The 25239-nt window shown below is 33.8% G+C and overlaps 3 protein-coding genes across 4 annotated transcripts in view; all 3 read left to right on the top strand.

The window, feature by feature from the left end:
- Nucleotides 1-509: 509 nt before the first annotated feature.
- Nucleotides 510-17005, top strand: LOC127905493 (flavonoid 3-O-glucosyltransferase-like). Of its 2 annotated transcripts, none has more exons than XM_052454193.1 (2): nt 510-885; nt 15916-17005. In XM_052454193.1, the coding sequence occupies exons 1-2, from the start codon at nt 525-527 to the stop codon at nt 16773-16775; spliced, it is 1221 nt and encodes a 406-aa protein (XP_052310153.1). In that variant the 5' UTR covers nt 510-524; the 3' UTR covers nt 16776-17005. The 2 variants fall into 2 exon arrangements, with proteins under 2 accessions (XP_052310153.1, XP_052310152.1); XM_052454192.1 differs by lacking the exon at nt 15916-17005 and adding an exon at nt 1648-2737.
- Nucleotides 10426-11025, top strand: LOC127905494 (uncharacterized). Its single transcript, XM_052454194.1, has 2 exons — nt 10426-10537; nt 10634-11025. Exons 1-2 carry the CDS (start codon nt 10448-10450, stop codon nt 10928-10930), a joined length of 387 nt encoding a protein of 128 aa, XP_052310154.1. The 5' UTR covers nt 10426-10447; the 3' UTR covers nt 10931-11025.
- LOC18100530 (flavonoid 3-O-glucosyltransferase) overlaps nt 14798-25239 on the top strand; it is a 24513-nt gene continuing 14071 nt past the window's right edge. Inside the window, exon 1 of the mRNA XM_052454191.1 lies at nt 14798-14887. The gene's annotated coding sequence lies outside the window, so the exon portion shown is untranslated. The remainder of the gene's footprint in view (nt 14888-25239) is intronic.

The raw sequence follows: 25239 nt of genomic DNA, 5'->3' as shown, positions 1-25239 counted from the left end.
TGGGCCACAGTACATGATTGTTGTAGAAAGAGTTAGGGTTTTGAAGGCTTTGAAGCTGCATATGCAGCTGGAGCCTTTCAAGTGCTGCGTTACTTAAGGCCTGTGAAGATGAGCTATCTTCTACCCCGTCGGCATCTGGATTCGTGGATGATATCCGATTGATGCTAGATTGTTTGCGTCTTCCTAGGAGCTTTTTTTTTAGTCTTGTGTTCCAATAGTTCTTGATATCGTTATCTGTTCTTCCTGGTAATTGTGCAGCAATTACGGACCACCTAATTGTACAAGGAATTTAAATATATCATTTGTCCCTCCCAAGAAATAAAAAAACGAAGAGGAATCAAAACAAAAGAATAAACCCTACAACCAAGATACGAATTTATAAGATGAGAATCAATATCTTAAGCACAAGCATCATGGACAAAGAAAAGAAGGACAAAGCAGTGCATGTTCAGTTCCGTGGGAAAAGCTGAGAGAGAGAGAGAGAGAGAGATTACCTGCTGCCAATACTTATATAGAGGTTGCAGATGATATTGTCTTCTTCTTCAGATGATATTTCCAAGGAGGACGGGCTGGAAAACATAAAACCGTACAACGTTAGCGATGGTTTGCCTGAGAACTACAACTTTGCAGGGAATCTCGATGAAGTAATGGATTATTTTTTTAAGGCGACGCCAGGGAATTTTAAGCAAGCAATGGAAGTGGCGGTGAAAGAGGTAGGGAAGGATTTTACTTGCATAATGAGTGATGCATTTCTTTGGTTTGCAGCGGATTTCGCTCAGGAATTGCATGTCACTTGGGTGCCCCTTTGGACCTCAAGTTCTCGTTCCCTCCTCTTGGTCCTTGAAACCGATTTAGTCCACCAGAAAATGAGAAGCATTATTAATGGTAAGGTTTTATATTTTCCTTGTTGAGCTGGTCATCAACAATATAGCTATTTTGTTAGCATATTTTCAAGTTAAGTATCAAGGGAATTGAGATTTTTCTACACAATGAATGGCTAGAACACACGTTGTGCTTTTACTGATTTCTAAATTAAGGAACTCGACAGGATCGAGATCCAATCTTCATCATCCTAGGTAAGAGGTACAGTTACTATGCATTTAATGGCTTCTACATGGTTTTCCACGGTCAGAGTAGAATTTATTTGTAATAATCAATTCTCTATTTTAATTAAATTCAATTATATGATTTGATTTAAATTCAAATGACAAATAAATTTAATTTACATATTTAAAAAAGATAAAATTCAATTTGTTCAAAGTGTTTTTTTTTTTAAAATTAGATGAGTATTTAAAAAATGGCCTCTTGGTCTTAGCTAGCCTGTATAAAGGGGATTTTAATTCAAGCTATTTATATATAGGTGCCTAAAACATCTCATGCTAGTTATTTATGTTTTTCCCTAAAATTTAGTCATGGCCAAAATTTCATTCCCTTTTGCTTTTTATTTCCTACCATGCAAGGAAGCACCACCTTTTGCATTATACTGAACCTGATCTAGATTAGCTACGAAAGACTTTGAGCGAGAATGGCCTAGACAACATCATCATTGATATTATCTTTTCTCCTTTGTTGTCTGCCTAGCATAGGAATATAGATGTTATCCTTTATAGTATGATAACTTATTCATTTTGCATAATCTTATTGCAGAGCCCGAAGATAGAACAATTGACATTCTTCCAGGATTTTCTGAACTACGTGGTTCTGACATACCTAAGGAACTACTCCTTGACGTTAAGGAATCACAATTTGCAGCAATGTTGTGTAAAATGGGATTAGCATTGCCACAGGCAGCTGTTGTTGCTTCAAACTCTTTTGAAGAATTAGACCCCGATGCGGTGATTCTGTTCAAGTCAAGGCTTCCCAAGTTTCTCAACATCGGCCCCTTCGTGTTGACATCTCCAGATCCGTTCATGTCTGATCCACACGGTTGCCTCGAGTGGCTGGACAAGCAGAAACAAGAATCTGTGGTGTACATTAGTTTTGGAAGTGTGATAACGCTACCACCCCAAGAGTTAGCAGAGTTAGTAGAAGCGCTAAAGGAATGCAAGTTGCCATTTCTTTGGTCATTTAGAGGCAATCCTAAGGAAGAATTGCCTGAAGAGTTCTTAGAAAGGACTAAAGAGAAGGGAAAAGTAGTTTCATGGACTCCGCAGTTAAAAGTCTTGCGACACAAAGCAATCGGAGTGTTTGTGACACATAGTGGGTGGAACTCGGTTTTGGATAGTATTGCTGGATGTGTGCCTATGATTTGTAGGCCATTCTTTGGGGATCAAACAGTGAACACGAGGACTATAGAGGCAGTATGGGGTACTGGCCTCGAGATTGAAGGAGGAAGAATCACAAAAGGAGGTTTGATGAAAGCCTTGAGGCTTATTATGTCAACCGATGAAGGGAACAAAATGAGAAAGAAACTTCAACACCTCCAAGGTCTTGCTTTGGATGCCGTGCAATCAAGTGGCAGCTCTACCAAAAATTTTGAAACTTTGTTAGAGGTGGTCGCCAAGTAATGTGAGATGATAAATTCCAAGAATTTGTGCTTTTGAGAGTAGTATAAAGCTGCAGTACGTAGTTCTGCATGGAGATAGGCTAGTTCTAACTAATAAGGTTGTGAAAGATCTTCGAACTGGGCTTGGAAGATATGTCTGAATCGTTTATGTTTATTTCCTTTTTATTTTTATTTTAGATTTTATGTTGTTTTTCTTATTTAATTTAAGATTCTGGTTTTCCTTTCGATCTATTTAAAGAGTTGCAAATCCTCCAAAGAAACACATTAAAATAGAGAAAAATATTAGAAATAAAATATGAATTAGAGTTTTTGGAGTGAAAATACTTTTCAGCAACAATTATGTGTTTCTCTTGTTGTTTCATTTTTGTCTAAACCATAAATCAAAATCTGGCAGCAATAAATGCATGGCTTGTACACTACCAGAAAACCGGAGAAAACCAACGGAATTACCGACGGAAATAATTCCGTCTCAAAATCTGTCGGTATATACCGACGGCATAAACCCGTCGGCGACACGGTCGGTATATACCGACGGTTTCGCCGACGGGGTATACAGTTTGTCTGGAAATATGCAACGGCGTGGTGACGTCAGACGATTTTACCGACGGAATTACCGAGGGATTCAAACTGAGATAGCCGTACAGTGACGTGGCACTTTCACCGACAGAATCGCTGATGGAATCACCGACGGAAGTAATCCGTCGGTGATTCCATCGGAAAAAACCATTAAATGCCCACCTATCTGCCGACACTCTCTTCCTCTGTTTCTCCTTCTTCTTCTTTCCCATCCCACCTCTCCCCTCCCAAACTGCACCTCCCCTCCCAAACTGCTGCCAAACACCCATCCCAACTCTCCACTATTCTCAACACGAGCACTCAAGTTTCTTATATCTTGTACGTGGTCACAATATCCGTTTCTTGTAGATTTTATCATTTTTTTGTAAGTAAATCTATCCTTTTTAGTTTTAATATTTAATTGTGAATTTTATTGTTTTAGTATATGTATTTTGTTAACGTTTGTACTTGTTTAATTGTTATTTGTCAAAGAAACTTGTAGTATAAATGTATAATTAATTTTGTAGTTGTTATAGTTTGTTTTAGATTTTGTCAAATTATATTTGTTTGTAATTAAATTGTTGAAATTTTGTTTGAATTACACCGAATTAAATGTGTCGTTGTGATGAAATAAATAATTAATAACTTGTTTAACGAGTCTTGTTTAATTGTTATCAATTCTATTTCGAAGTTGTGATTTCTGTAAATTTATATATGTATAAATTTGTATGTATGAACGTTGATAGTTGATAATTGATAATGAATATTTAACATAAGTGTTGTTTAGTTTGTTGGATCGATAATGTCGAGGAAAACCAATATTTTTGTTATGTTTTATAGAGGTTCAATAGAAGTCATGGATGATCGTTCATGGATGTATCGGGACTCACCCCAAGGATTGCGGAGGATGGATTATTGTAACGGTGTCCAGGGTTTTATTAATTTCGCAACATCTATTCTGAGGAATTTTACTGATGGCGGTATTAGGTGTCCATGCAGGAAGTGTAAAAATTTAAAGTTTATGCATCAAGATGTTGTAACGATGCATCTTCTAACCAAAGGGTTCATGGAAGATTACCTGTGTTGGTATGCTCACGGAGAACTATTTGTTCCTGATGAGAGCATGGAAGAACAGGTGGTTGGGTCAACTTCTAGTGCTAGCAACATGCATGAAGTTGGAAATGAGAACAGTAATCCTTACAGGAATATGGTTATGGATGCAATGAGAATGAGTGAAGGTAATGTCAGGGAATGTCCAATCGTAGAAGAAGAACCTAATGCAGATGCAACAAGGTTTTTTGATCTGTTGAGAGATTCTGACGAACCATTATGGGATGGCTGCACGAACCACAGTAAATTATCAGCCGTAGCACAGGTGTTCACCATCAAGTCAGATCACGGGTTGAGTGAGGCCGGTTATGACAAGATTATTGAATGGGCGAGAAGCATTTTACCTGAAGGGAACAGGCTGAAAGAGAACTTCTATGCTGCCAAGTCCATGATGAAACCCCTCGGTTTAGAATACCAGAAAATTGATATATGCCCTAACTTCTGCATGTTATACTACCTTGAAAATGCTGAGATGACCGAGTGCATGACATGCGGGCATTCTCGTTACAAACCCAGAACTGGTAGAGGGAAGACTCTCGTGGCATATAAAAAACTTAGATACTTCCCAATCACACCTAGACTGCAGAGGTTATTCATGTCACCAAGGACTGCTGAGCACATGACATGGCACCAATCACACCATGCGGTTGATGGAGTGATGGTTCATCCTTCTGACGGTGAAGCCTGGAAACACTTTAACAGTATGCATCCTCACTTTTCAGCTGAATCAAGGAACGTGCATCTTGGGTTATGTACAGACAGAGTCAACCCATTCGGGTCATTTGCTGCTCCTTATTCTTGTTGGCCGGTCATACTGACGGTTTATAACTTGCCACCGGGGATGTGTATGAGGCTGGAGTTCATGTTTTTATCTATGGCCATACCAGGTCTGAGCAGTCCGGGGCGGAATATAGATGTTTGTCTTCGTCCGTTGATTGATGAGTTGACGCAGTTGTGGTCCTCTGGAGCTTTGACTTATGACATCTCGAGGAAACAAAATTTTGTTATGAGAGCGGCTTTGATGTGGACTATCAATGATTTCCCAGCTTATGGAATGGTTTCTGGTTGGAGCACGCATGGAAAGCTAGCATGTCCATACTGTATGGAGAACAACAAGGCATTCACGCTAACAAACGGTGGTAAAACTTCTTTTTTTGACTGTCACCGTCGTTTCTTGCCACATAACCACAGGTACAGAAAGAACAGAAAGGATTTCTTTGTTGGCAGAGTTGAAAATGATGTTGCACCCCCGCGTCTTTCCGGTGAAGAATTGTTTGATGTTGTGTCAGAGTACGATGAAATTGTGTTTGGTCTCCAATCAGGTAAGCAGAAGTTTCCTGGTTTTGGTTTGACTCATAATTGGGTGAAGCGAAGTATGTTTTGGGAGCTTCCTTATTGGAAGACCAATCTTCTCCGCCATAACCTTGACGTCATGCACATTGAAAAGAACGTGTTTGAGAACATTTTCAACACCGTCATGGATGAGAAGGGGAAGACAAAGGACAACATCAAGGCTAGATTGGATGTAGCGTTGTTCTGTAACCGTAAAAATATGGAGTTGGTTTGTGATGGGTCACGGGTCGCAAAACCAAGAGCAAGCTTTGTGCTAGAGAAAAACGCACAACTACTAGTCTATAAATGGCTTAAGAGTCTGCGTTTCCCCGATGGACATGCCTCGAACATATCAAGGCTGGTTAATACGGAGGAATGCAGATTATATGGAATGAAGAGTCATGATTGCCATGTGTTTATGCAAACACTCATCCCATTAGCTTTTCGTGATTTGTTGCCAAAGGGGATATGGGATGCACTAACGGAGATTAGTCATTTCTTCAGAGATATATGCTCCAGCAAGTTGAATGTTGATCACATTGAAAGGCTTGAAAAGAATATCGTCGAGACAATATGCAAACTTGAGATGATATTCCCTCCATCATTTTTTGACTCAATGGAGCATCTACCCGTACATTTACCGTTTGAGGTAAAAGTTGGAGGACCGGTCCAGTACAGATGGATGTATCCATTCGAGAGGTTAGATATTACAGTTGTTATGACATTTATAATTAAATGTTTTTATTTTTATTTTAATGTTTTTAATTGATAATGTTTTATTAATATATATATATATATATATATATATATGCAGGTACTTGTTCAATCTTAAAAAAAAAGGTTAAGAACAAGGCGCATGTTGAGGCGTCAATATGTGAGGCGTATATTGTTGAGGAGATCTCAACATTTATCTCATACTATTTCGAACCTCATTTGAGAACGAGGATAAACCGTGTTCCACGGCATGATGATGGTGGTGAAGTGCATTCAAGTGGGAACTTGTCAATATTCTCCAATCCTAGACAACCCACACCTAAAAATGTCGTAAGGGGAAGATATTTGTCTGAAATAGAGTTCAGACAAGCACACAATTATGTCCTATTTAACTATGATGAGCTGAGACCTTTTATTAAGTAAGTAGATGTTCGACTTAAACTTTGTCAAGAGTGTACTATTTATGTTTTGTGATACCATACACTCATATAATTTGGAACAACCTTGCAGGCAACATTGACGATACTTACTGTCCAATAACTCACAGCTGACCGAATCCCAGATCTTTCAATTACAAGATGAACAATTTGCCACATGGTTTAGAACACATGTAAGTCCTATCACAAACTCATTATCTCTTGCAATGTAATTAATTGTAGTCAATGTTACATAATATCCGTTTATTGATTATTGTTGTATTTAATTTACAAGCTAGGTTTATCAAATGGGAGGTAGTGCTGCTATTTCACTGTCTTTACTATGTCTGGGCCCTGAAAGAAAAGTCAAGTGCTATAATGGGTATTTTGTCAATGGATATGTCTTTCATACTGAAGAATACGGGCATGGAAGAAAGACATACAACATCGGTGTTTGTATTAAGGGATCGACTTCTAGTGAGTTTGAAGTTGACTACTGCGGTAGATTGGAAGAGGTCATCGAACTGCAATATCATAGCGAGCAAAATAGAGTGTTTTTATTCAAATGCTATTGGTATGACACAACTGACAGAGGAATCAGAGTAGATCCTCACTATGGTCTCGTTGAAATCAACTCAAAAGCTAGACACCGCAACGTAAACGACGTATTTGTTTTCGCAAAGCAATGCCAACAAGTTTATTACACATACACCCCTTCCTTTAGAAAGGACCGATCAAGAGTTGATTGGTTATCCGTTTTAAAAACAAAACCCAAGGGTCGTGTCGAGGTTGTTCAGGATGAGAACGAAGACACAAGTGTGATAGATGAAGTCTTTCAAGCTAGTGAGTTGGTTGAACCATACCGAGTTGCTCCGTCGATTGACTTAGAAGAAAATTCGAATTTTCGTGTTTTCAACGATAGTCTTGTTGATGTTGACGCAGAGGAGTTGAATGTTGTTCTGAGCTCTACTAGTGGAAAAAAGAATGTTGTTGAAGAAGATGATAATGAAATTGAAGAGTGCGATGAAGCTGATGATAACAATTCAATAGAGGACGAAGATGAAAATTCCGACTAACTAAACATGTTATAAAGCCTTATTTTAATGTAATAATTTGAAACATGAAATATTTATTCTTCTTTAATGGTCAGCCCTTGTTATTGTGTTGTGTATGCTGTAAGATTGCAATTCAAGATTTTTTGACAGGGTTACATAAAAAAAATAAGAAAAATTTACGGTTTCACCGACGGACTATAACCCATCGGTATTTCACAGAGAGTTGCAAAAAAATTACGGGATTGTGCCACAATCACCGACGGGTATACCGACGGAGTTACCGACGTCCACTACCGACGGAATCACCGACGGCTTTACGCACATCCTGAAGCGCACGCATGTGTGACACGTGCCCGTCTGCACGAATACCGATGGATCAAAAAGTTTGGCGGGATTTTCAAACTTTTTTTGGTGCGCATTTCAATTAATTTCTAACGGAATTACCGACGGAATTTAATGCCACCGACAACAATTAATTTCCGTCGGTAATTCCGTCGGAAAAATTGTTATATATAACCCCCCCATCCCCCAACTTGGTTCATTTTCTTCTCTGCTTCCGTTTCTCTTCTCCTCTTCTCCATTTCTCTTCTCCTCTCGTTTATATTTAGCTTTTAGAAGGGATTTTATTATTTTGGTGGTAGTTTTAAAAGGTATGTATTCTTTTTTCTTTATCTTTGTATTTTTTTTTATTTTAATTATGATTACTTTTTTTGGTGTTCTTTGTTTTGTGTATTGTTTGTAGATAAAATCTTAAATTCAACACACTATTAAAGTAAGCATTTTTATTCCCAAATTTATTTTGAATTGATATAGTGTTTTTTAGTTTTGTGTATTGTTTGTTTTGTGTTTATGTTGTTTTGTGTAGTGTTTTTTAGTTTTTTAATTTTATTTATTAATTTTATGATATTATTGTTTGTATTGCTATAATTGTTATTGTTGAATTTATGTTAAAAATGTTAATTTATATATATAATTGTTATTGTTGAATTTATGTTAAAAATGTTAATTTATATATATAGAATTACATTTAATTAGTTTATCTTAATTTAGGATATTATTGTTTGTATTGCTATAATTGTTATTGTTGAATTTATGTTAAAAATGTTAATTTATATATATAGAATTAAATTTAATTAGTTTATCTTAATTTAGGATATTATTGTTTCCATGTCATTGTTATTGCTTGTTATTATATTTTTATATTTATGTGTACACGTTAATTTCTATTTTGAGGTCCATTAGGTTCGATCGTGTTAGGAATGATATTGATTTAGTTATCTTTTGCTTTTGACCATGTAATTATTTATAAATTAAGAGTCTTTTCTCCTAAAACTTGAAATGTAATATTAATCCGTAAATTTGAATGTATGACTTTAATCTAATGTTTGTAACTCTAAGTACCAATTTAACAATGAATGTTCATAGTTGAAATTGATTCTTTTACTTGAATATCATTATATGATGTTATTGAATAAAATGTTGTGTTCATGATGATGAGTTGGGTTGAGATCCAGGATGATTGGATCGGGATGTGAAATAAAATTGGAAGTGTAATATGATTTTGTCGATAACTTGGGACCCCCCAGTATAGGGGAGACTCTGTCGATTTTTTTTTAAAATAATCGAAGTTAATTATGTAATTATTCGTATAAATTTGTGTAGATGCGTAGAATGAAATCTACAGCACATCGTCAGAAGACGGTTGCAGCTAGTTCTTCTAGCAGCGAGGAGGACGTATCCTTAGGTGCTGATCACGGCGAGGAATCTACGCCAACTTGTGATGCTGCCTCTTCTAGCGCGGTTTCACAGCGCAGAAGCGGTGTGCCTTCACAGCAGGGTCAATTCACCCGCAAGTACCAGGCACAATGGAAGGATGACCTCTCAATGTAAGTTTGTTTAGGTTTTAGTTTTTTTTTTATATACTTATAACATAATTTATGAACAACTAATTAATATTACTACTTTTATTTAATTTCAGGTTCACAAACATTGAGGCTGCAAGGACTTTAACATTGGCGTTTAAATCGTCGATGGAGATTCCATTGTTTCAATGGAGCCAGATTTCCAGACATCCTGAGTGGAAACCTAATATCGATGCATGGTTTAACCGATTTCAGGTCGGTGTTAATTTTTAATTTCCAGCTTATTTTTAATAAATGATTTTTATAATTTTATATCTTCTACTATTTTTATTTTATATGAATTATTTATATACACAGAACAAATTTGAGTGGGATAGGGCGGACAACAATGTTGTGAGGAGGGTATGGGAGAATCACGCGGCAACTAGGTAACATCAAAAATAATATTTATTTTTGTTTTATAATTTTATGTTTTAAATTCTAATTTGTTACTATGGAAGTAGGTTGCGTGATTTTTTGTATGACACCAAAAAAAAATCAAAAAGACATGCGAGTGATAACGGTCTTGAAGGATGGAATGAGGTGGCGGTTTGGCAGGAATTCAAACCGCCATTCATCTCGGGGGAAATATGGACGACATATATTGAGCACGTGACCTCAGAGCGGTTCTCACGACGCTCACAGTCCGGCGCCGTCGACAACCGGAACCGGAAAATTCATGGTTCGGTGACCACGCACACTGGCGGATCCATCCCATTCAGCGCACATGCAAAGCGGATGGTAAGATTAATTTTAATGAAATATATCATTAATTAATTTGTCGTTCCTTATAATATATTTAACTTTCAACCTATTTTTTCCTTACAGGCTGCGTCTCTTGGACGTGAACCGAGTCCAATGGAGCTGTTTGTAGAGACGCATGTGCGGAGTCAAGACCGCCAAAAGGGGGTGCAGCAGTTCGTGGACAACCGTGCTCAGCACTTCGTGGTATGTTCGTTCATTCATTTTATTTTGTAAGTTATTATTTTCTTGAATTGCATCTTGAATTGAATTTGATGATTTTTTTATCGACAGAATTGTCAGGAGACCTATAATAGCCGGTTGAGGGAGAGATATGGGGACAATCCGTCGACCCATCCAGATTTCGATCCAGATTTGTGGATGGAGGCGGGATCGTCTGGTGGACCCGATAAAAATCGGGTCTACAGGCTCTCCAACACTACGGCTGAAAACTTGTGTTCGGCTCGTAGTGTCTCAACTGTTGGAAGCTCTCCATCAGTATCGAACACCCAGTCTGAGGAGTTCATTGCGTTGAAACAACAATATCAACAACTCTCGACGAATTATGATGAGCTCCGTCAAATAGTCATGGAGATGTGATCAAAGATGGGTGACGATACTTGTGCAGCTTCTTTTTGGCCGTATGGTCCCGGGAACAACCAGCCTCCTCCTCCTCCTCCTCCAGCTCCGCCGCTATTCTAGTTTAATTTTGTTTTTTAAACACATTAAATTTGTAATGAATATTATTTAACATTACTTTTATATTTTTAATGTTTAATCTATTTTTATTTGTTTATTAATGTTTTTTACTATTAATAAATTATTTTTTATATATATTTTAAATACATACCGACGGTATTTCACAGAGAGTTGCAAAAAAATTACCAGCCATGCCATAATTACCGACGAAATATATCCGTCGGTGATTAAATACAGACGGATTTACCGACGGATACTTTTCGTCGGTATTTTACAGAGAGTTGCCAAACAATTACCTGCCATGCCATAATTATCGACGGAAATATGCGTCGGTAATTACCGTTGAAATTGCAGACGGATTTATTCCGTCGGTAATGTTCCCGTGGGAAATTTTTTTTTGGCGCGCGCGTATCCTTCTGTAAGACCGTCGGTATTCCGTCGGTGGGTTTTTTTATTTGCGAAGACTTAGCGACGAAAATGGGAGTTACCGACGACTGGTATACCGACGAACGTGTTCTGTCGGTGAGGCCGTCGATAATTATTTCACCGACAGATTGCATTGCTATCACCGACGGAAGTAGTGGTATAGGTAAAACTGGTTAATGGTGTAGTGGTATAGGTATGCTTACATTTTGAAATTAACGCAGTTGAATGCATAGAATTATATTTTTTAATAGTTGATTTTTTTATATATAATTGCTCGGACTCACCAAACTCACCAAACTTTGTGATTTCTAGCTTTCATGGGCTGCTGAGATTTAAGGGAAAGGTTCCCTCTTGGTCTAGCTCAGCTTCTTTACTAGCTTAAGCCAAATGAGTTTTTTATATATATATAAAACTAGCATAGTTTAATACTTTTTTTTGAAAAATAGTATAAGAAATAAACATATTTCAAAAATAGTATAATTTAGACTCAACTTTTATTAACAATAACTAATGATAATAGCGGTTTATTAGACAACCGCTATTACTATTAGCAGTTGTTTAGAACCGCTAAGCAATTGCTAATGAGAATAACAGTTATATCCCAAATCTAATTTCTATATAAAACTAAATTTAAATTACAACAATCAAAAGCCAAATAAATTTATAAATTATTAAAGTTTAAATTTAAAGTATGATATTTTAACATCATTTTAATTTATGAATTATAATTCCAAACTGACCCTCGAGAGCTTCTGGATTGTTTTTTGCAGCTACAATCCCTATTTTCCTACCTTGGACATGGAAGATTATTTAACATGTTAGATTTTCTTGTTATCTCCTCAAAATTGTCTTGTGTTTTTTCTTTTGCATTGTTTGCTGCCTTCTTCTTCATGTTTTCAGCCTCCATTGTTTCCCAGTTTCTTTTTTCCTCTCCTATTCATTGGCTAGTATGGTTGCTGTGCTCTGATGGTTCTTCGTTGCTTGGTTTTCTACCATGTTGATTCTGTTGTTGTCTTTTCTTTGCTCCCACCTCTACTATTGGTTTTCTTTTCTTGAAGTATGAAGGAAAGAGAAAATCATTAAAAAGAAAATAATCTCGGGTGGTAAAACTTTTGTTGTCAATGATAATTTTTTTAAAAGAAATTCAACAGATAAGTCTTTTTTACCTTAAATAATGTTAGTAAAAACTTTTATTTTTATGTTTCAAAAATGTTTTTGAAAAAATTAAAATTTATTGTTTTTACTTTAAATTAATATTTTTTTGGTGTTTTCATATCATTTTGATAAGTTAATATAAAAAATAATTTTTAAAAATTAAAAAAAAAATTAATATATTTTTAAATAAAAACATTTTAAAAAATAATTACTGCAAAACTAGACATACTCTGTAACCAGATAAATGCATTTCCCTATTAGAAGCACCTTCATTTACTGGAATCAATGCTGATCAACAACCGACAAAAACAATTCTTGGACTTGGGCTCTAGAGTCAATGCTCACAGGTTTGGAATTGACAAGCCTCTGCTGTATTTTCTTTCTCTTCTTTCTTTTCCTTGAAATCTTAAAATAAAATTAAATAAGTAAAATAATATTTAAAAAATTATTTTATTATGCTATAATTTTTAAATAATATTTAATATTTTTATAGTTATATTTAATATTTTTATATATAATTATATATCAAACTAAAAAAAACTGCATATAAATATTTAATAAAAATAATATATATATATATATCAAACTAATATTTTTTAAAATGTTTTTTTATTTAAAAATATATTAAAATAATATTTTTTTTATTTTTTAAAAATTATTTTTGATATAAAACATAAAAATAATCTAAAAATATTAAAAAAATATTAATTTAAAATATATAAAAAAATAAAAAAATTAATTTTTTTAAAAAATATTTTTAAAACATTAAAACAAACATGCTTATGACTATATGCTGTGTTCGCCTCTCTCCTGGTGTCCCTTCATGAGGTTTTTTCCATGTTCGAATGGGACCAGATAAATGCATTTCCCTATTTTGTTTTCATTCAGTTTCAACCTTTGCTTTTTAGTATTGCGTTTCATCCGTTTATTGTCACCTCAAACTGACCCTCGAGGTCGAGGGCTTCTGGATTGGTTTTTGCAGCTTCGATCCCTATTTTCCTACCTTTTTTCACATCAGGACATGGAAGAGTATTTAACATGTTAGAATATATTTTTCATTTGATTGTATTTTGAATTTTTAGACCTGTTATTATGTATTTTATGGTTATAAATAGGTTTTTAAAACTACATATGACATTTTTTATTAAAAAGAATTTAAATCTGTGTTTTTAGAGTTCAAAATCTCGAACCCAAAATTTTTTATCATTTAATTTACCTTCATTTACTCGAATCTGTTTTAGGTGGACGAGGCTTCTTCCACAATCTTCAAAAAAACATAAAAAATTCTTGGAATTAGGCTCTAAAATCAATGCTCACAGGTTTGGAATTGACAAGCCTCTGCTATATTTTCTTTCTCCTCCTCTTTTTTCCTTTGAAATCTTAAAATAAAATTTCATTTAAATAAATAAGTAAAATAATATTTTAAAAATTATTCTATTATGCTATGATTTTTAAATAATACTTAATGTTTTTATAGTTATATTTAATATTTTTATATATAATTATATATCGAACTAAAAAAAAACTGCATATAAATATTTAATAAAAACAATATATATATATATATATATGTATTATTTCTTATTTATTTTCATCTTTTTTATATTGTTTTTTTAACTAAATATTCATTACTGTTTTGATGTAATCGTATACAAACGATTAAAATATTATTTTTTCTTTATTAATTTAAAATCTCTTTATAAATCATTTTAAGTAGAAAAGCATGTCTTTAATATAAAAAAAAATTAACATTTTTATATTAAAATTAAAAAGAAACAAATTAATAATGAAGAGAGGATTTCGGCTTAAGCAATACATCTTTTTCACTTAATTTAAATTTTATGTTTATACGAATATTTATTTTAACTGCATCAAATTTGTGTTTAAATAACCAACATATAATAATAAAAAAATATTCGTTTCATGAACATAAAAAGATAAATAAAAAGTAAGAATTACGATAAAAAATAATACTTTTTCTCGAAAACTAAATCATTGAAATTAAAAACAAAATACTGAATTTAGTGATGTTTCGAAAATTGTCCCGCACGAGATGGGCTTGATGACTAGACGTTTCTTACTACACCTAGTTTGTCCCTTGGTCATTTTGAAAAGTAAATTATACAACTACGGTTGTTGACCTACCATCTCTTTGTCGCTTCTTCAGGTGTTACTAGACACTGTATTAGTGTGCTTTTTTATATTATTTGTGCTGTAGAAAGCCACTTTACTTCCTCTTTAACTTGAAATCAAACATATGATTAAGCGCACTAATACCTCCATTGCTGAAGCAAACCAAATTAATCATGTCAGAAGCCAGAAATGACTTGAAACATATTGTTGTGATAGCGTTCCCCGTGGCAACACTACAAGATTTCACAGTTTTACTGATGAAAAAATTTCGTCGGTGTGTGATTAGAAGTTCGTCGGTGATTTTTTTACCAACGTCATCACCGACGGAATAAGTCCGTCGGCTTTACCTTCGTCGGTGATTCCCCATTCCGTCGGTATATCAGTCGGAAAAACAAAAAAATCATTTACCGACGGTTTTAGACGAAACATGCGCGCTAAAAAAAAAGATTCCCGCTTGAAATTAAGAAACTCGACAGGATCGAGATCCAATCTTCATCATCCTAGGTAAGAGGTACAGTTACTATGCATTTAATGGCTTCTACATGGTTTTCCACAAAGTAGAATTTATTTGTAATAATCAATTCTCTATTTTAATTAAATTCAATTATATGATTTGATTTAAATTCAAATGACAAATAAATTTAATTTACATATTTAAAAAAGATAAAATTCAATTTGTTCAAAGTGTTTTTTTTTTAAAATTAGATGAGTATTTAAAAAAATTTAATTTTAATATTATTTTAAATCAAAAGGTTCACAATGAAAGCACCAATTTTGGGAAGAAAATAAATCTTGGAATTGAGATTTCATCAAATTAGGCATGGCCTCTTGGCCTTAGCTAGCCTGTATAAAGGGGATTTTAATTCAAGCTATTTATATATATGGGTGCCTAAAACATCTCATGCTAGTTATTTATGTTTTTCCCTAAAATTTAGTCATGGCCAAAATTTCATTCCCTTTTGCTTTTTATTTCCTACCATGCAAGGAAGCACCACCTTTTGCATTATACTGAACCTGATCTAGATTAGCTACGAAAGACTTTGAGCGAGAATGGCCTAGACAACATCATCATTGATATTATCTTTTCTCCTTTGTTGTCTGCCTAGCATAGGAATATAGATGTTATCCTTTATAGTCTGATAACTTATTCATTTTGCATAATCTTACTGCAGAGCCTGAAGATAGAACAATTGACATTCTTCCAGGATTTTCTGAACTACGTGGTTCTGACATACCTAAGGAACTATTCCTTGACGTTAAGGAATCACAATTTGCAGCAATGTTGTGTAAAATGGGATTAGCATTGCCACAGGCAGCTGTTGTTGCTTCAAACTCTTTTGAAGAATTAGACCCCGATGCGGTGATTCTGTTCAAGTCAAGGCTTCCCAAGTTTCTCAACATCGGCCCCTTCGTGTTGACATCTCCAGATCCGTTCATGTCTGATCCACACGGTTGCCTAGAGTGGCTGGACAAGCAGAAACAAGAATTTGTGGTGTACATTAGTTTTGGAAGTGTGATAACGCTACCACCCCAAGAGTTAGCAGAGTTAGTAGAAGCGTTAAAGGAATGCAAGTTGCCATTTCTTTGGTCATTTAGAGGCAATCCTAAGGAAGAATTGCCTGAAGAGTTCTTAGAAAGGACTAAAGAGAAGGGAAAAGTAGTTTCATGGACTCCGCAGTTAAAAGTCTTGCGACACAAAGCAATCAGAGTGTTTGTGACACATAGTGGGTGGAACTCGGTTTTAGATAGTATTGCTGGATGTGTGCCTATGATTTGCAGGCCATTCTTTGGGGATCAAACAGTGAACATGAGGACTATAGAGGCAGTATGGGGTACTGGCCTCGAGATTGAAGGAGGAAGAATCACAAAAGGAGGTTTGATGAAAGCCATGAGGCTTATTATGTCAACCGATGAAGGGAACAAAATGAGAAAGAAACTTCAACACCTCCAAGGTCTTGCTTTGGATGCCATGCAATCAAGTGGCAGCTCTACCAAAAATTTCGAAACTCTGTTAAAGGTGGTCGCCAAGTAATGTGAGATGATAAATTCCAAGAATTTGTGCTTTTGAGAGTAGTATAAAGCTGCAGTACGTAGTTCTGCATGGAGATAGGCTAGTTCTAACTAATAAGGTTGTGAAAGATCTTCGAACTGGGCTTGGAAGATATGTATGAATCGTTTATGTTTATTTCCTTTTTATTTTTATTTTAGATTTTATGTTGTTTTTCTTATTTAATTTAAGATTCTGGTTTTCCTTTCGATCTATTTAAAGAGTTGCAAATCCTCCAAAGAAACACATTAAATTAGAGAAAAATATTAGAAATAAAATATGAATTAGAGTTTTTGGAGTGAAAATACTTTTCAGCAACAATTATGTGTTTCTCTTGTTGTTTCATTTTTGTCTAAACCATAAATCAAAATCTGGCAGCAATAAATGCATGGCTTGTATAGGTATGCTTACATTTTGAAATTAACGCAGTTGAATGCATAGAAATTATATTTTTTAATAGTTGATTTTTTTTTATATAATTGCTTGGACTCACCAAACTTTGTTATTTTTTTAAATATATATTTTTTTACTATATCATTGTATTAATTTTTTTTACTGTGTTAAATTAAAAAAAAACTGTGAACAGAGTGCTATACACGGTGAAAATGTATTACTGCACATTTTTTTTCCTTCTAACTGATGTTTATGTGAATACATCTCTCAAAGAATGGTTTTTTTTATTCTACGACTTGTTATCGTTAGTTCCATTTAATTTAATTTATTTTTTTATTACTACTTTATTTACTTGTGTGCTTTCTAAAAAGGTAAAGTAATCAATGATTTGAAGTTATTATATAATAATTACTGATAATTGAGAGTACGCTCAACTTTCTATGGACAATTTATTTATTAATAAATGCATGAGGTACTAACTAATTAATAAAACATTAATGAGGAAATATATATATATATATATATATATATATATATATATATATATATATATATATTCAAAGTCTAGAATCTCGAGACACAGCACAAACACAAATACGAGGAAAGCCACATTGGTTAGTCAAGCCAATAGCTTAAATAAAATATGCTAATTAGTAAAATAACTCCTGTAATATTAGTTTTAATTCAATTTAGTCCTGATCTTCTTATTTTAGTTCCTTAAACTATGGGTCAAAGCAATACATCAGGCTTCCTATAGAAGCATATTATATACTGAAAAAGTGTTTTTGTTTTTTTGTCTTACAATCCTTAACAGAGATGGTGCATTACTTTGATATGATAATTTGCGGGATTAAAATAAATAATAATAAAGAATAAGGGTTAAGTTGAACTTTACCAATAGTTCAGGAGATATTTTACCAATTAGCCATTAATATAAGCTAATGTTGTTGCACAAGCAGCAAGTTGCAGGCATAGCTTGCTACAGCTACTGTCGCACGTGTGCGGCGTCGCGGCAATCGCCCACCCACACTCAATGTGTGTGTGTCTGGAAAATAGGGGAGACAAGGAATTCTTGTCTCTTATCAGTGTAAAATGGAATGAGAGTCGTCACCTAATATTTTGATCACTAGGAACCCTAACTGGTCTCAGAGATCGGGTACGGAGATTGGTTGCGTAAAGGGAAGGTATTAGCACCCCAAATACGCCCTACCTAAGATAAGCTGCATTGTTTTATTTGTCTGATCAAAATCTAAGGTTTGGTAGCGTTTTCTAATTGTTGGTCCTGTCTGTCTAAGATTCAAGAAAAGCCCTCCTCAATAAGGAGGTTCTTATCTTATGGGGTAAGACCTAACCGTTCTAATGTCTATAAAAGAACTATTGTTTTAATATCGGGAATACGCTTTACGTGTAAATTCGTAATCCCTGATATAAAAAGAAACAAAATAATTTTTTTTAGATTTTTTTGAAATATTGGCCAAATTCTCGTGACTTTAATAAACTGGTTATTAAAGCCAAAATGCATGATAAAACATTTTTTTTTGAAGTTTTCTTTGTTGTATGAAAATAGAATATGAGTTTTTTTAGCTTTGAGAGATTTGGCCGTATGCATGAAAACAAAAACATGTTTTTTTTTTAATGTTTTTACGAAAACCAGGTATTTTAATACCGAATGTGTATTTTTACGATGTAAAAATACAAACCAATATTAAGCAAAATTTAGTAAAAAAAAAATACGCACAAAGTTTTGAAAATATTATTTAAATTTTTTTTTTTGGACCGGGCTGGACCCGGCCCACTCATTTTGGACTGGGCCGGACTTGTCCGGACCAGTGAACAGTGGAGCAGTCTCCACTGTTCACATGCAACGTGAACAGTGGAGAGTGAATTTATTCACTATCAACTGTTCACGCAGAATAGTGGAGAGCGACCGGAGAAGAAGCAAGAGAAGGAAACTGACCGGGCAGCGCTGGACGGCGGTGGTGGCAGACGATGGTTCTTCTTCTTCTCTCATCTGCTTCGCTGCTTCTTCTTCCTCTGTTTCTGTTTTTTCAGTGTTTCTTCTTCTGTTTCTCACGGTGCAGGGCCGTTATCAATGACGGGGAGGACGGTGGCAACTGTTTGTGGTGGCGCTGCTTCCAACGACGAAGAGAGAGAGGCCAGAGAGAGAGATTATTGTTCTTCTCTTCTCCTCTGTTATCTGTTTTTTCCGTCCCCTGTGTTCTGTTCTTTTTTTTTTATCTGTTGGTGGCAATGGCAGCGACTGGGACTGCGGACGGTGGCTGGGAAACCAGGTGGCAGCTGCTGTGATGGTGGTTCTGCAGCGGTTCTGTCGGTGGTGGCTGGGAGGAAAGGTAGAGGCGCTGGTGGAGGTGCAACGGTGGCTCTTCTCCTCCCTCTTCTGTCTTGCTCTTTCACTCTTCTTTCCCCCTTCTCTTCCTTTTTTCTTCTGTTTTGCCCGAGCTCCTCTACTCTTAAACAAACTCCTCCCCCCTGTTTTCTGTTCTCCCCTTTTCCCTTTTCAAAACTTTCCGGCCCCTCCTGTTTCTGCTTCTTTCCTTTTGTTTCGGCCTCCCTTTCCTTCTCCAAAATTTTGCCCCCCGGTTCGTTCCTCTCTTTCTCAAAAAAATCGTCCCCCCTTCCTTTCGGTTTTGTTCTCTCCCCTGTATTTATAGGCAGCCGGGGGAGAGGTTCACCATACCCTGTCCAAGTGCAGGGCATGCTGGCGTGGGAGTTGCAGGGTATGGTTGTGTAGGTGTGGGTATGGGTCATCCGGGATTTTTGGGCAAGTGGGGTGGAGAGAGAGAGGGGAAGAATAGCGGAAATTTTTTTCAAAAATCTCCTTCTCCCCTGTCTCTGCATTTGCAGGGGAGAAGAAGCTGCACCGTGCCGTTCAAAATGGCACCGTGCAGTTTTTTTTTTTTTCATTCATTTTTTTTTTATGAAAAGGAAAACAAAATTTGGGAGTGATCTAAAATTGAGTTATGACAGCTAATGTCCCATATTCATGGCTAAATTATGTCATATAATAATGAAGGAAAGCAAATAGCAACTGTTGTAATAATTAAGACAATGCATGTGAGAGTTTCTTGACTCTAACTAGTGTTGGGAATCTAAATAGAGCATCCAACTAGACAGATTTTGCTCTCGAAACCTGCATTATTATTTTTTATAGCTGAAAGAAGCTGATCCACACAATATCCAATGTCAACAAAATAAAAATACAATAACCAAAGTCGACAAAATAAAAATAAAATTTAATAAAAAACAAATTAGGTAGTACTTTTGGTTTAAAAAAGCCCTATTTGGCATTCTTAAGTTTTTTATTTATTTGTCTTTTTATAACTTAATCTCTCTATTAAATGTCTCTTCTTCTTCTTCTTCTTCTTTATCATCACAAGTTAAATCTCATATCACCAATTTATTTGTTTTTCTTCATAAAGTATTATTCTGGCTATATACTAATTGAAAGAAATCCAAGCATAGTCTGGCTATTTTCTAAAAAATTAAAGACCGCCTCCTCACGAGAAAGCATAGAGCAGAGAAATATTTTTTTTTTCACATAAAAAATGTGCTAGGCTAAAAAATACAAGTCGTGAGACATTGGTTGAAGTGACAATTTATATAATATGAGAAAAAAATAACAACAATAAATAAATAAACTAACAAGAAAAAAACAAGAAAAAGATATTAAAAAAAACACACTTGAACTTATCTGGATTATCAAATAGCTTAATGAATAGAAGGAAAAATACAAAAAAAAACTTCATAAACAAAAAAAAAAACATCAACCTAAAAAAAGGGTAAAAAAGCCAAGAAAACCCAAGCAAACCACTAAAACCTGATCTAATCTTAAAAACTTACAACTCGTTAAATCATGGACTTGAGTTCAATTAAAAAGCTTAATTGTCAACCAACTTAATCTCAAAAGATGAAATCGTTGAAAAAATATTAATAATTTTTTTTACAAAAGTAATAAAAAAGAATAAGGTTAAAATTTGAGACAAAAACATCTGAGGACAAGATTTGAAAAAACAAATCTCAAAACAATAAATAGTAATTAAAACAATGAGTTTCAAATTTGAAAGATTAAAAAATCATAGGGGATGAAATTGAAAAATATTTGTAAATTGATAGATTATTTATAGATTAAAAATGGTAGGGGTGAAATTGAAGAAAGTTATTGATGGATAACCGAATAAAATCAAACCCAAAAAATAAGAAAACAATACACAAAGAAAATAAAAAAAAAATAAGAAAAATAAGCTATAGGAAAGGGAAAAAAACAAGCAAACTCGGGTGAAACTCCTAAACCTAGTCTAATATCTAAAACCTGCAATTTGTGAAATCATGTATACGGGTTCAATAAAGAAACTTAACTCTCAAAAAAATTAATTTTGAAGGATAAAATTAAGAAAAATAAATTGCAAAAGAAAAAAACATTAATAAAAAGAATGGAGAAAAACTGTGACAAAAAAAACCAAGGAGAATGAAATTTTAAAAAAAATAAAAATGCTCACAAGCAAAAAAAATTGCAATTAAAAGAATGAGGATCAAATTTGAAAGATTAAAAAAACCATAGGCAGTGAAATTGAAAAAAATTTATAATTTTATAGATTATTTATATATTAAAAAATGATAGGGAGTGTAATAAAAAGAAATTGTTCAAGGGCTAACCTAATAGAATTAAAACATGAAAAATAAGAAAACAAAACCCATTAAAAATGATAAAAATCAAGAAAACATCAGTTTAGAAAAAGGAAAAAAAAACAAGCAAACTTAACGAACCTCTTAGACCTGGTCTAATCTCTAAAACTAGCAGCCTGTGAAATATTTGACCCAGATTCAATCAAGAAGTCTAATTCTCAATCAAGAAGTCTAATTCTCAATCAATTCAATAAAAAATAATGAGGATAAAATTTAATAGAAAAAATCAAAAACATATTAAAAAACAACAATTAAAAAACAAAATTAAAAAAAGATGCCAAATAAAATAAACAACAATTAAAAAAAATGAGAAACAAATTTTAAAGATAAAAAACATTATAGTGGTGAAATTGAAAAATATTTGTAAAAACTAAGCAAACCCCGACAAATATTTTAAATTTAGTCAAATTTTAAAAACTTGCAACCTGTGAAACCTTGGATTCAGGTCCAATCAAGAAGTTTATTATGAGTCAATTTAAGAATATAAATTTTAAAAATTTGTCAAAGCAAAAAAAAAAATTGCAATTAAAAGAATAAGGATTAAATTTGATAAGAAAAAAAAACAAAGGATGGTGAAATTATAAAATAAAACCAGTTATGATTTAAAATAAAAACTTGTCAATTCTAAAAAAAATTGATAATCAAAATAAGAGGGATTAAATTTGATAGAAAAAAAAAAGCAAAGGAGGGTCAAATCGTAAAACAAAATCAATTGAAAAAATGATTAAAAAAAAAAACAATCAAAAGAATGAAGATCAAATTCAATAAATTATTCAAGATAAAAAAATCATAATAAAAATAAAAAGGGATCAAATTTGAAGAACGAACAAATTAAAGGGTTGTTCTTGAATTTTTAAAGGGCTAGTACAACAATCTAGGTGAGGGAGAGAGAAGAAGGGGGGAAGAAGCGGACACTGACGCCAAACTGTTGTGAATCCTAGCACACGTGCCACATCATCTGGTTCGGGGCGCCGAGACCTTTTAAACACTGCCCCGAAAGACAGTGTTTTATTGCTGGATAGCTCTCTACGTGGCGCCTGAACAACCCAAGGGCCGTTCACACGTTGACGCATGTAAATAAATGTAATTTACAACAATGCCCCTGAGAACCGTCGAAATTTATAATAAAAACAATGTAAAATGACATAAAAAGCCTTTGGGTGAGAGTTCAATTGGTTTTGTCTTTAAAGACATCAAAATAATTACACTATTCTAAAAGAATTGAAAAATAAAAAAATGCCCCTAAGTATCAGGTATTAGATTATTTTATTCCATGGTTAAATTAATAATCTCGCTATACAAAATAATATGAAATTACTAACATAACCCTATATATTTAAAAAAGACAATTGTGTCATGGTGAAAAAATAATCTTACCCTTAAAACTTAGCGCATTGCTTTTTTTTTTTTTTTCTAATGGCAAATTCATAATTAAACTATTACAATGAATAGTAATTTTTATTCCTTAGGGGATTTAGTTTTTTTGTTAATTATATTATTATACATTCATTGTTGAAGCTAAACAATTAATCATGTCTGAAGCCAAAAAAGGCTTAAAACACGTTGTCGTGCTAGCATTCCCATTTGGCACTCATGGCCCTCCGCTCTTTAAAGGGTGTTTTAAATTGAGGTTTGAAATATTTTTTAAAAGAATTTTTTTGTTTGAAAATGTATTTAATTAATTTTGTTTTAGAATTTGTTTTTGACATGAGCACTTCAAAATCATAAAAAAAAACATTAAAAAAACATTAATTTAATTGGTTTACCTAATAATGACATCTTTCCAGTAATCTCGAAGAACAAATTGAATATTTTTTTAAAGTAACTCCAAGGAAGGATTTTTTTTTTTTACTTGCATCATGAGTGACACATTCTTTTTGTTTGCAGTAGATATGGCTAAAGAATTGCACATCCCCTGGGTGCCACTTTGGCCCTCAGAACCTCGTTCCCTTCCTTTTCTCCTTGAAAGCGATTTAGTTCGCTAGACAATCCGTTGCAATATTAATGGTAAGCTCTTATACGTGTGTGTGTTCATAAAGTACTCGTCCTAATTTGCAAGAATTTATGAGTTTAGTTCGTTTCCTATGCTCTTATACGTGTGTGTGTGTTCATAAAGTACTCGTCCTAATTTGCAAGAATTTATGAGTTTAGTTCGTTTCCTATTTGTAGTAAATAGGTTATGTTGATATTTCAAAATTCAATATGCTGAGGGATAATGTTTTTTAATTGTTTGAATGGTGGGTAATTATGTCTTCACGTCATTATTTCTTTCTTCAAAGTTCATGAAGTTTATGGTTGGTGATAAAAAAAAACATAATACCTATAAAACAATCCCTTTGGTGAGATTTTGAAACTCTCCAATAATAAAGTTAGTAAGTTTTAATATAAAAATTGTAATAAATGAGAGAATACGAGTTTAATTCTAAAAAAAGTGTTTTGTTCTTGTTTATGTATGATAAATGTTGTGAGAATAAGAGTACGAGTACTTAGAGAATATAAATTATGAACCTTTTACTTGAGTGATTCAAAGAGTATATATAACCTTTGAACTTTGTCAAGGTGTTTGGATGAAGTTGTAACATTATTTTTTCTTGGTAGCATTAATGAGAGATAAATATCTCCTACACAATATTAATAAGGGATATATATCTTTTACATAATATTAATGTTGATGGAAATATGACAGGTCATTATAAGACTTTTATACACTTAGGGATATAGGAAGATAATCATTCTTGACTTTTAACATTTTACGTTAAAATATATAATAATAAACAAATTAATCCTCATGACCCAATATAGGGTCTCGTGACCTAATCAGGAGGCCAACAATGATTGTTAGTTCCATATACATTTAGGAATAATTCCAAATCCAATGGTGATAGGTTTGATAGCTTGCCAGACCTATATGTGTTTAGGCTCAATACGAAGCTCGACCTAATAATGTTGGGTCTGACATCTCGCTAAACTTACATGTACTTGGGCTCAACGCGTAGCTGAACTCAAAGATATTGGGTCTATCATCTTGCAAGACCCACATGTACTTAGACCTAGTGTGTAGCTGAACCCAATGTTATTGGGTTTGACATCTCACCAAACCTACATGTACTTAGGCGCAACACATAATTGAACCCAATGATATTGGGTTTGTAATTTCATCATACACATATGTACTTTGGCGCAACTCATAGTACGTAACATAAGTTTGATATTTAGCCAAGTCCAGGTATGTTGGGTTATTACCCTGCCTTAGACCTTTTATAACATGATTTTTAAACAAAAATAACATATATAAAATACGTTCATCCATCAGGTTGTCTAATTTTATTCTATTTACATTACTTATGCATTC

This window comes from Populus trichocarpa, chromosome 6 (genome assembly GCF_000002775.5).
Source record: "Populus trichocarpa isolate Nisqually-1 chromosome 6, P.trichocarpa_v4.1, whole genome shotgun sequence".
In the NCBI taxonomy this organism is placed as follows: domain Eukaryota; kingdom Viridiplantae; phylum Streptophyta; class Magnoliopsida; order Malpighiales; family Salicaceae; genus Populus; species Populus trichocarpa.
The sequence above is the reverse complement of the archived record's forward strand: the minus strand, read 5'-3'. Positions and strand labels throughout refer to the sequence as shown.

Excerpts from the sequence above, each read along its gene's own strand:
- LOC127905494 (XM_052454194.1), top strand. The coding sequence starts at position 10,448 with ATGGAGCTGTTTGTAGAGACGCATGTGCGGAGTCAAGACCGCCAAAAG. Across the intron at positions 10,538-10,633 it reads ACCGTGCTCAGCACTTCGTG|GAGACCTATAATAGCCGGTT; the intron begins GTATGTTCGTTC and ends CAGAATTGTCAG.
- LOC127905493 (XM_052454193.1), top strand. The coding sequence starts at position 525 with ATGATATTGTCTTCTTCTTCAGATGATATTTCCAAGGAGGACGGGCTG. Across the intron at positions 886-15,915 it reads AATGAGAAGCATTATTAATG|AGCCTGAAGATAGAACAATT; the intron begins GTAAGGTTTTAT and ends ATCTTACTGCAG.